Genomic DNA, 12,051 nt, shown 5'->3' with positions numbered 1-12,051 from the left:
TCCTCTGAGAGGACACCAGGAGACCCTTCATCCTATCAGCTATTGCGATAAAGAGCTGGGCCAGTCCACGGAAGGGCTTGGAGCGCTCCAGATAGAAAGCCAGGGCGCGCCTGACATCGAGTGTGTGCAGCTGCCTCTCCTCATTGGTTGTATGAGGCTTTGGACAGAACACCAGGAGAAGATACCCTGGCTGACATGGAAGTGTAACATCACCTTTGGCAGGAAGGCCAGATGGGGCCACAGCTGGATCTTGTCCTTGTAGAATACCATGTACAGGGGCTCCAAAGTGAGGGCTTTAATCTCAGAGAAACACAACTCTCCAAGGTAATAGCTACAAGGAATGCAACCTTTCACGATAAGTGGGAAAGGGAACAAGAAGCCATAGGCTCCAAAGGGCAGACCCGTGAGCCTGAAGAGGACCAGGTTGAGGTCCCACTGGGGAAACGGGTCCAGGATCTGCGGAAAAAGTCTTTCAAAGCCTTTCAAGAACCTAATCGACACGTCATGCAAGAATACTGATCTACCCGGGAAGCGAGGATGGAAGGCCGATATGGCTGCCAGGCACACCTAGATCGAAGAGAAGGCGAGGCCCTGGTGCTTTAAGTGAAGCAGGTAACCAAAGGATGGACTGCACAGACAACTGGGCTGGGAAGATATTGCACTCTGACACCCAGCAGGAGAAACGCTTCCACTTTGCCAGATAAGTTGCTCTGGTGGAGGGCTTTCTGCTCTCAAGAGAATCTACTGTACCTGACTAGAGCAGGCTTGTTCCTCTGGATTCAGCCATGCAGCGTCCAAGCTGTGAGATAGAGAGAGGGGAGGTTCAGGTGCAGGAGCAGACTGTGGTCTTGTGAGAGTAGGTCTGGGCGGCTGGGAAGTGGCCATGGGCCTGCTACAGCCGAACCAATGCTGGCAAGGTCATGCTGGGGTGATCATAATGACCCATACCTTGTCCGTCTTGATTTTTAGAGGGAGTTTGCTGATAAGCAGAACTGGCAGGAAGGCGTACATCAGGTCTCCTGACCAAGGCAGGAAAAAGGCATCAGAGAGTGAGCCTCTGCCGAGGCCTTGGAGAGAGCAGAACTGATGACACTTTCTGTTCAGCCTGGTGATGAACAGGTCCACTCGGGAAGTTCCCCACTTCTGGAAGAACATTCTGACGACTTCCCAGTGAAGGGACCACTTGTGGTGAGAGAAGAAGGACCGCCTGAGGTGATCCGCCAGTGTGTTCTGGATACCGGGGAGGTGCAAGGCTTCCAGGTGGATTGCATGCTGAATGAAGAAGTCCCACAGACTCCTAGCACAGAGCCAACGAACAAGCTCCTCACTGCCTGCTGACACAGAAGATGGAGGCTGTGTTGTCTGTCAACACCTGCAGCACCTAACCGGACAGTTGGGGAAGGAAGACTCCGCAAGCCAGATGGATGGCTGAGCTCCCTGACATTTATATGTAGCGTGAGCTCCTCTCAAGACCATAACCCCTGAGTTCACAGTATACCGAGATGTGCTTCCCCACTGAGGTAGGGCACATCTGAAATCAGGGAGACAGTCGCAGGCTCATGAATGGTGCACCTTCCAACATCAGAATCAGATTGGACCACCCCTGCGGCAGGATCATGATAAAGCTTGTCTAGGTGATGTCTGGCCAGGGAGTATATCGACGCCAGCCAGATCTGGAGCGGGCGTAGTCCGAGTCTCGCATGTCGGACAACGCATGTGCATGCTGCCATGTGCCCCAATTGTCTGAGACAGACCCGGGCAGTGGTGAACATGTGGGAAACGACATTGGCAAATCAGATCTGACATTGCCCTGAACCTGGCCTAGGGCAGGAATGCTCTGGCTCAGGTAGAGTTGAGCACCACTCCGATAAACTCTATCCTTTGGACCGGGATCAAGTGGCTTGCAATATCGCGACGCTGCTCTGGACCTGGACCTGGACCTTGGAGTGGCCCTGGATGAGCCAACCATTGAGGTACGGGTAGATCTGGATACCCCGACATCTGAGGTAGGCCTCCACCACCAACATGCACTTCATAAACATCCTTGGCACCATTGCTAGGCCAAAAGGGAGCACTGCGAATTAGTAGTGTGCGGTCCCAACTATGAAACGTAGGAACTGTCGGTGTCCGTGAAATATAAATAAGTGGAAGTAAGTGTCTTTAGGTCAAGGGAAACATACCAGTCTCCTGGATCCAGGAAAGGAATGATGGAGGCCAGGGAGACCATGTGGAACTTCAACTTCTTGAGATACTTCTTGAGGATCTGCAGCTCGAGGATGGGGCGCAGACCACCCTTGGCCTTTGGGATCAAAAAATAGCAGGAGTAAAACCATATCCCCCTCAAGTGCAGAGGGACTTCCTCCACGGCTCCCACTTGCAGAAGGCCCTGCACCTCCTGAGTCAGCACACACTCATGAGAAGGGTCCCTAAAGAGGAATAGGGAGGGAGGTGCAAGATAGAAATAAACTGGAGGGCATATCCCCCTGCTACTGTGCTGAGGACTCACTGGTCCGATGTTACAGAAGGCCAGGCAGGGAGGAAGGGGGACAAATGGTTGGAAAAAAGTAGGGGTGCTAGATCCACGACACAGGCTGGAAGGTCTCCTTCAAGCACACCCTCAAAATGCTTGATTACCTGGTTGGTTGCAGGTGGAGCTCAAGTGATCTGAGGAGGTCAGCTGATGGCCCTGCCGGGACTTATACCCTTGCCCTTCTTGCAAAAGTGCTCTGATCGAGGTTGGGTCCCGAACCTGTGGGACTGTTGCAGCTTAAACCGCTTCCTCGCAGGCACCAGCATGTAAAGGCCTAGCAAGCGCAAGGTAGCACTAAAGTCTTTTAGACTGTGTAATTTACTTTCTGCCTGTTCTGAGAACAGTGCCAGGCCATCAAATGGGAGGTCCTCGATGGACTGCTGAACCACCACTGATGGGCCCAACGACTGCAACCAGGAGCCACACCTCACAGAAATAGCCAAAACCATGGTCTGGGCCACCAAATCTGCCAGATCTGAGGCCACTTGAAGGGCTTCCCTGGCCACAGCCCTGTCCTTATCGAGGATAGCCAGGAATTCCTTCCTGGGCTCCTCTGGCAGCGAGTCCACAAACTTGGCCATGGACTGCCAAATATTAAAATCATTGTGGCCAAGCAAGGCCTGATGGTTGGCCACTCTCAGCTAGAGGCTGGACGTAGAATACATGTTTCTACCAAAGAGATCGAACCTCTTTACCTCCTTATTCTTAGGTGTTGATCCCAGTTGGCCCTGTCTATTGCGCTCACTGGCTGCTGACACAACTAGTGAGCTTGGGGCAGGTGGGTATAAAAGATATTCAAAACCCTTAGCAGGGACGTAGTATCTTCTTTCCGCCCGCTTGAAGATGGTGGGCAGGGAGGAGGTTGTCTGCCACAGGGCCTTGATTAGTTTCACCATTCCTTTGTGTACTGGCAAGGCCATCTTGGAGGGCACTTTCTACATCAAACAGGGAGTCTGAGGGCTCTGCCAGCTCCTCGTCTTCCAGCCCCGGGTTAGATGCCATCCTCTTCAAAAGCTCCTGGTGGGCCCTTGCATCATCCTGTGGGACTGTGAGAGAAGGTCCTGCTATCGCCTCATAGGGCGAAGTTGATGAGGAGGCAGGTACAGGTGGGTCTGCCAACTCCATTGCTTCTGCTGGGGAGCTTCGGCCAAGGCTGGCTGTCCTTGGGGGGCTTGCTCCGACTCCGCGTCCAAGTCGGGGGCGGACAGGCTACGGTTGCCAACCATCTTTCGGATGCCCCTGAGACCAACTGATGTCCCTGCGACAGATGGGTAGACCCCTAGGGGTTCCAAAATTGGCGGGGGCTGACCACTAGCCCTGGGTCCATGCTGCCACTGGTGGCCCAGAAGGGAATGCCAGTGTCCCCGGTGGGTGATCTTGGCCTGCAGGCAAGAGCCCGAGGAGGGAGAGACTAGGATGGTACCGAGACCTCCTGTCTACCCCATTCCTGTTGGCTTCCTCCGCAGACCTCTGTTGAGGGACCTGTACTCATGCCACGACTCCAGTGACTGGCAGTGGCATTCAGCGGATCGGGGAAGGTACCCCGGCGATCGACACTTGATTCTTTGAGAGCAGTGCCGCTCTGTAGACCAGGAGCAAGAGGACTGACATGTCGGAGACAGTCAACGTGCTCGCGATGATCCGTAATGGCAATCTGGAGACGGGACTCCGGGATAGCCATGTCAACCCTCTGGAGTGGTGCTGTGGACTGGTAGACTGGTTCGGGGGCTCCCGGGACTGGAGCTCTGGGGACGGGTGACACGCCTCTGCAGACCGCCGGAACTCAACACCAGGACCCCAAGGAACACTGCCTAGAGTCCGGGGACTGACGCCAGGACCTCAGGCAGGTAAGCCGACCCACATCTGGGGACTGGTGGCGCTGTTCAGGCAAGTGCTTGCGGGGCACCCCCTGTGACGGGGAGTTGTGCCGCACTGATGGAGACTGTTGGAAGGGTCCCGGGGTGGCAGGCAGGTCTGGAAGAGGGCTTGACCGCTCAATGGGAGCTGGAGCCTGACCAATATCTGGAGGGGAAGAGCTGCCTCACACGGGTCTTTGCTCTCCTCCAGCTCTCTCCTTCCCTTTATGGGATCTAGGAGAATGCTCTCTCCCAGCCTTTCTTTGCTTTTTAGCCAGTACCAGGGATGGTGTGCTCCGCACCAAGGCCATGGTGCTCGGAGCTGAGTTCGATCACGTTAGCTCCAAGGCCGGTGCGAGAGCAGACTCCATAAGAAGTGCTCGGAGATGAATGTCTCACTCCTTTTTGGTCCATGGCCTGAAGCTCTTGCAAATGCGACACTCGCCGCTCACGTGGGTTTTCCCTAAACACTTCAGGAAGCTTCTATGGAGATCACTGACTGGCACAGACTTTTTGCAGCAGTCACAAAGCTTGAAGTCCGGGGACTGGGGCATGCTCTGCCCCTAGGCTAAGTCCTGTATGGGACTTACTAATTAATTCAAACTTAACACTAAAGGAACTATTAACTCTACAACTTTAATAACTGTATACAACAAATTTGCTAGTAGGCACACCAGGAAAGCTTGCCGAGGCAAGGAGACATTCCAGCACCATCACTGGTGGTAAGAAGGAACTAAGGGAAGGGGGAGCTGCCGGCACCCCTTATACCGGTGCATATGCGCGCCACTCTAGAGGGCGCCAGAACTGGTCCCCTAAGGATACCACTGAGGGCAGTGCATGTGGCGAGCACACATACCTACAATGGAATGGACATGAGCAAGCACTTGAAGAAGAAACCTCCATTACAGGTGGAGCCTGCTGCAGCTCCATCTGTTCCTTTCTACTCATCTTCAGAACAATACATGCCTTGGCCAGCTTGTATCCCAACATCCTTCTGTGTTCCCCAAGCTCCTTTCTAAGCTTCTTCTCCAAAACTCACTGCAGACCCTTTCAGCACCCTGCTTTGACGTCTGAGTCATCAGCTTAAATGTCAGGGCTGTGGATGGCTTTGGTATCAGGGTCAGTATCAATGCAGATATTGACAGTGATGTCAGCGATGGGGTTGGGTTATGGAGCTTCTTTCTCTGCAGAGATATCTGCCTGCTTGATGGAGCGCTGGTAGATGCAGTCTTCACCGTTAAATGGGTTTTTGAACTCAGCTCTTCTGGATCTGAATACATTCTCACAAATTAATCTAGAAGATGGACTTTCAGCCTCGGATCCTTTAATTTGTGGATTCTTACAGCAAAGGAGAGACAGACCAAACACCTGCTTCAGATTGAGACTCTCTCAAGCAGAAAAGCATCTGCTCTACCAGTATTGCAAGATAGAGAAGGCTTGAAGCCTGCAGGTTTTGAGTCTGCCATTCCAGGACTCTGTACAGGAAGGTCTGCAAGCAGCTTTCGGTTCGACAAGCACTACAACAGACCAGGGTTGTAAAAATAAAAGATTATAGATAGTTCTGAGAATTTCAGAGGATTTGGAGAAGCTTTCAAGAAAAGTAGCTAAAGCTAAGCCTAGTGGGTCGGACACCAGCTAAGTTCCATCTCACTGCCATGGGTGGTAAAAAGGAACTGATGCAGGATTGCAACCATCCACTCTCTATGCCCTCATACGGGAGCACTAGGATGCACATGGCACATAGGCACATTTTAAAAAAATGGAAGTGGCTTTAAAAATGGAGCAATGTTGGATGTTGGGAAAGATGGATAGTAGTCAAGGAGAGTATAATTTTCACAGGAAACAAAATTAAAAGTCTCAAGTATATCTGTTTTTAAAAAAAAATTCAGTATCAATTTACAATATATTTTACAAAAGAAATTATATGAAAACCTACATTCAGTATTCTATTTTCTTACTGATGTGGAATATTTATTGACTAGGAATGGAGGTGAACTTCTTTTGTTTTATACAGTGAAGAATGACTGGGTGATCAAAATAAGTAGCTTTTAATCATATTCTAGAAGATAAGTTACAGACATTTATCAGGACCTGTGACACTTAAAAAACTGTCTTAAGTTAATAAAAGGATTATTTCACCATTTTACTTACAATACAAATTGGCCTAAGGCTTAAGGTATGGATAGCATAATCCAAGTACAATTTTAGCTTCAATCACTAAGCATTTTCTCTTTTAAATGTCTAACGGTACTATGTTAAAGTAGCTGTCCTAATGCATTTCTCATTGTTTTTCCCTTAGGGCCATCATCAATTTATGTCCAGGCTAGAGCCTTCTGAATTTACTGAATTTTAGCTGAACCAGCAACTCAATTACAGATCAGTCCCACCTCTTGAGATTTGCAAAAAATAAAAAAATAAATAAAAAAATAAAAATCAATCCTGTCAAGTTCTGTACCTCATTATTTTACATATTTTGTTTGTTTTAATTATAGCCTCCATTGTGTAGATAGCAGGTAGTAACTTTCTTGACCTAAGTATCTAGTCCTGAGAGACACTATTGTGTCTGCTCAGGTAGTCTTCTCTGTTAAAGCTAATACCAAAAATGCAGACGACAATGGGGTGTGTGTGACTGCTAGAGATCTCAGGGCACTTCGAAAGCTATCACACACAAGGCCAGCTATAAGAAGTACCACACTTTAATAAAGGAGTTCTGAATTCATCAGCTGCAAAATGGTGACTGATAACTACATGTAGACTATAAACTCCTCAGGGAAAGGTACATGTCCCGAGTCTCACTATATGGAGCCATACAAATCTATAGCGCTACATACAAATGTTTAACAACAACAAATTGATAAAATTACGTCATCATGTAAAAATCTATACAGAATGTAAGAACATAAGAATGGCCCTACTGGGTCAGATCATAGGTCCATCTAGCCTTGTATCCTGTCTTCCGACAGTGGCCAGTGCCAGGTGCCCTGAAGGAATGAACAGAAAACGTAATCAAGTGATCCATCCCCTGTCACTCATTCCCAGCTTCTGAAAAACAGAGAAAGAATGGGAAACTGCTGGTATATTTAAAAGAGCAACAAGCAGATGTTTTGTAAGCAGAAGAAAAACAAGAAATTACTTGTACAGCTCTCTTAAGCAGATGCAGATGTTCCAGCCATGGTAATGGTAATTACCATACCAATAGAATGGAACGTGTTCCGTAACTATCAGATAGACCGTAGGGATGAAAGATTCCCTTGTGAAGAACTTTGTCCAGTTTCAAGCCTAAGTTTTGTCTGTGCCCCCCAACATCTCTTTTTTTATTTAAGTTGGTAACTCTACTGTGGTTTGGGATATAGATCCTATACAAAATAAACAAAAGATCCTATACAAAATAAAGATGCAAAATAAAAATACTGAAGTATTGCATAAATAATTACAAATATTGCAAAGATAATTGTAAACAGATTCATTACTTCAGAGTGTAAGATGAACACATGTCAGGACCAGGAGGGAACCTGTTGCCACCACATCCTTTACCCCTACCCACGCCACTTCCCATGTTCCACATTGCATAATTGACTAACCACTACTTGGGGAAGGGAGTTCATACTTCTCTGAAGCAATTATTACACTCTGTTGAAAGCAGGACTTCCGACTTGATGGACCAGTGGCTTCATTCAGTACAAAAATCTCATTTCCTATATCAATTTTTTCAGCTTTTTGGGTAGTGTAGGAATGTGTTTCGATAACTTAGAACTGTTATTTATCTCCACTACAAAACAAGGTGAATATTAAGGGAAAACAAAAACAAACAAAAAAAGGTTGATGAACTGTCGTAATACCTTTCGTAGTCTATGAAGGGTCAGGAAAAGTTTTTGGTATACAAAAATGGCATGAGCAAGGCAAAATCATAAAATCAAGAATAATAGCATAAAGTTTAAATCAAACCTTTTCTTGAATCAGTCTCTGAAGATGAATCCCACATGACAACATAGAAGCAAACATGGTCAGCATGTACTGTTGAACTTTACATATTCCATTTGCCAATGAGTTTACAACAGCCATTAATCCGACCTTTTCAATCACACTCTGGAAAGCACTGGGTGAGTGACGAGTAATTCTGCATAAAGCCTATATAAATAAGATATTCCCATTAAGTAATGCTATTTTCATTTTAATAATAAAATAACTAATGCAATGAAGAAAATCATTGAACAGCAATAGATTTTTCCAATTTTTTTTAAGCAGTAGATGAATGTAGTGAATTCATATGGTTTAATTTTCCCCCACACTTATACACACACACACACACACCGCAACTTGCTCTATAAATTTGAAAATAATTTTAATCAAGCATTTTGTTAGTGTAAATGTTATTCCTTGTTAAGGTACAATATCATAATACTAAATAGTTATTTTATTATAACTTGGGTGTCTGTGTTAGCTAAATTAATTTTGCTTAACTCTTCCATACACAATAGTGAATTATCCTGATTTAACTATATAGATTACAATAAAGACATTCATTGTTAATTAGAAGTAATGTTTTTGTTGTTTTAGTTAAGGAAAAAGGAAACCAAAGCTGAAGCATATGATACAAGCAATTAAGCCTATAAAAGAACAAGAAAAACAATTCCCATTTCTTTAGAGTAAGGGTTCATATAGAATTTAAAACTAATATTTACAGATAAAAATAGTCACAAAATTCATCAAACACACCCCACATTTTCATATCAAATCTAACTTTTTGACCATTGAAATAACCCAGTTGAGAAGGAAGAAGAGCAATGTTCTTATTTTCAGTCTGCATAGGTAAGTCAAATAATAAGTTTTAACATAGACATCTGACCAAACTGAGAGAAACTGACAATAAAAGGAAGTGATGTCACTTCATATAAATAAGTGACATCAGTGAAGATAATAGCAAAAGAAAGATAAAGGAATTAATTAGTTTTGCATTATCCAATTACATGAAACAGATCTACAGCAGTGATTTTCAGCCTTTTTTCATTTGCAGATCCCTAAAAAATTTCAAAGGGAGGTGTGGATCCCTTTGGAAATTTTAGGCATAGTCTACAGATCCCCAGAGGTAATGACAACTTTTGCACACCTGCTACAAACCCCCAGGGATTCACGGACCACAGTAGAAAACCACTGATCTCTAGTATTTGCAACAAAATAAAGGTTTTAAAAAATCTCAAGGTAAAAATTGAAGAAATGTACATTTTAAATGGAAGAAAAGAATCTCAAGGGATTATGCCATAATCAGAATATTCAAATAAATTAAGAATTCTCCCCATAGTAAGTAACACAGAGATAAACAATTGGTTTCACTAGCATTGTCCTACCAGCTGCTCCAAGAATCTTATCAAACACAACTTTTTCTTGATACAAAATCCATATCTATTTAAACTGGAGAAACTTTCTAGAGAAAGGGTTCACTGAAATGCATCTAAACAGATTGTACAAGGCCAGACAGTATTTGCCTAACTCTCTTCGAATGTTAGTAAACTTTGTAGACTTTCCATTTTCATTTATGAGGTTTCAGATTTCATACTGGCTAATGTTTGCTGATTGACACCAGGGGCGCTGGAACAGTTGTGCTAGCGGGAGTGTTGATGATGGAAACCATGTATTTAGTGTTTGTTATTATCATTTCAAGACGGGGGGGGGGGGGGGGCAGCAGCACCACGTCCAGCACCTCTAGTCCCAGCACAACTGATTGACTCTGCAAAAATATGATTTATCAAGCTTCTAAGCAACTGGGAGGACATTCTGTCCCTAAAGCACCTTAAGTTTGGGTAATGTCTAAATCTGAAGTATGCAGAATCTCTGAGCTGAGCTTCAGAGACTTAGTCTAATGAAGAGAAAATTTGCAAGACTGATTTAGTTTCAGCATTTCAAAAGTCCTATTCAGTCCAGAATAATGAAGAGTTAATATCTCAGAATTGTGATAATAAAGTAACTTGCCTGAGAAAAATATAACTGAGACATTAGACCATAAATACAAATTTATACTGTTTTATACTAAATAATGTTTGTTATGCCTTTTAAACCTGCTGTTCTAAATTTGATCCCATAGCCTTTTTTTTTTTTTTTTTTTTTTAATAACTCCAGGACAGAAAAAAACTGAAAGTATTTGCTTGGTGCTTAGAAATGCAGTGGAGTCTATTTAAACTGAATATGGGTTATTTAACAGTAGAACTAAATGGACATTTTATTGAACCTGTTCAACTACTCAGTGTTCCCACTTTTTTGTCCTCTCCAGACCAATACAGCCTTACCAATTCCTGCTCTTTTCATTCACTTTCTATAGCCATCTCTCTTTTAAAACAGATTCTGCAGAGTCCATCATTCAGAAAAAAAATCAAATCAAATAAGATGACTCAATTGAGTTTTGCCAAGTTTTTAATCCTCATTTAAGTGGTTTATGCTGTATGTAAGCTGGCTCTTCCTACCATAGAAAAGGCAGGAAAACTCTCTCTCTCTCTCCATATTTTAAAGACTGAATCAATATTTTGTGGCCAATGAAGGCATAACCAGTCCACTTATTTTGAAAAAAATGTTTGTTAATTGCTGTACTTGTGAGAATAAGCCATTTTGACTCATATTTTATAGAATTATTTCTTTGACACAGGGAAGACATTAAAAAGATTCAGTTTCTCTACAGGACAAAGTCTGTTATATTTACCTGGTGCAACCTAGACTCCAAAGAAAACAAAAATACTGAGACTCAGTTCCAGCTTATCATCTGCAGATAGAGGACTGCATAAAAAAAAGTGTATTTTTCCTTGACTCCAGAAACTGAGGACAGAATCTTCTTGATAGATTTTTATTATTGATTAAAACTAAATTATAACAAACAACAATAATGATCATAATGAGCACAATTCCAGAGTATCCTCAGAGCAAAATCCTGATATTGGTGTACTTTCCATATTGCCTGTTCTCTCAGTGTCAAGATACAACAGTCATTTCTCAAAAGAAATGCATTCTTAGATAGGACTGTAAGTCTCAATTGTGAAGAATTCTTCAAGATACCTTTAAACAAGGCAGAGGAGGCTCCAGCAAATATGATCAAATAAAACAGTATATAGGACTAATGACAGCTGTTCACACAGTCATGAGGCACAAAAATGACTAAATATATCTTTGGAACACTAAATTACAGTGAAACTGATGGCACTTACCAAAAAGAGTCCCAATGTCACAAAAAGACATACATGGTATGTCTACACTGCTATAAAAGACGTCTGGGTCAGCTGACTCAGTTTTGCAGGGTTCAGGCTCACAGGGCTAAAATGTGCAGTGTAGACATTTGGGCTAGGGCTGGAGCCTGGAATCTGAAACCCTACAAGGGGGGTGGTGGGTCTCAAAGCACAGGCTCCAAGCCGAGTCTGAATGTCTACACTGAAATTTTTAGCTCTGCAATCCTGAGACCTGCTAGCCCAAATCAGTTGACCCAGGCTCTGAGACACTGTACCCAGGGTTTTTTTTATTGCAGTCTAGACGTACCCATAGTACAGTCCGATCCAGGAGTGGGCAAACTTTCTGGCCTACGGGCCACATCTGGGTATAGAAATTGTATGGCGGGCCATGAATGCTCACAAAATTTGGGTTGGAATGTGGGAGGGGAGGAGGGCTCTGGCCGGGGGTGCGAGCTCCGGG

At 44.4% G+C, this 12,051-nt stretch overlaps 1 protein-coding gene across 14 annotated transcripts in view; it reads right to left on the bottom strand.

Annotated features, from left to right (window-relative positions):
- ULK4 (unc-51 like kinase 4) overlaps positions 1-12,051 on the bottom strand; it is a 395,815-nt gene that overhangs the window by 282,159 nt on the left and 101,605 nt on the right. For all 14 annotated transcript variants that reach the window (XM_037890225.2, XM_043540763.1, XM_043540762.1 and 11 more), the window contains one exon: positions 8,332-8,514. In XM_037890225.2, coding sequence (XP_037746153.1) covers positions 8,332-8,514 — 183 coding nt within the window. The remainder of the gene's footprint in view (positions 1-8,331; positions 8,515-12,051) is intronic.

This window comes from Chelonia mydas, chromosome 2, assembly GCF_015237465.2.
Source record: "Chelonia mydas isolate rCheMyd1 chromosome 2, rCheMyd1.pri.v2, whole genome shotgun sequence".
NCBI lineage: Eukaryota > Metazoa > Chordata > Testudines > Cheloniidae > Chelonia > Chelonia mydas.
This window is presented reverse-complemented; position numbering and strand designations above follow the sequence as displayed.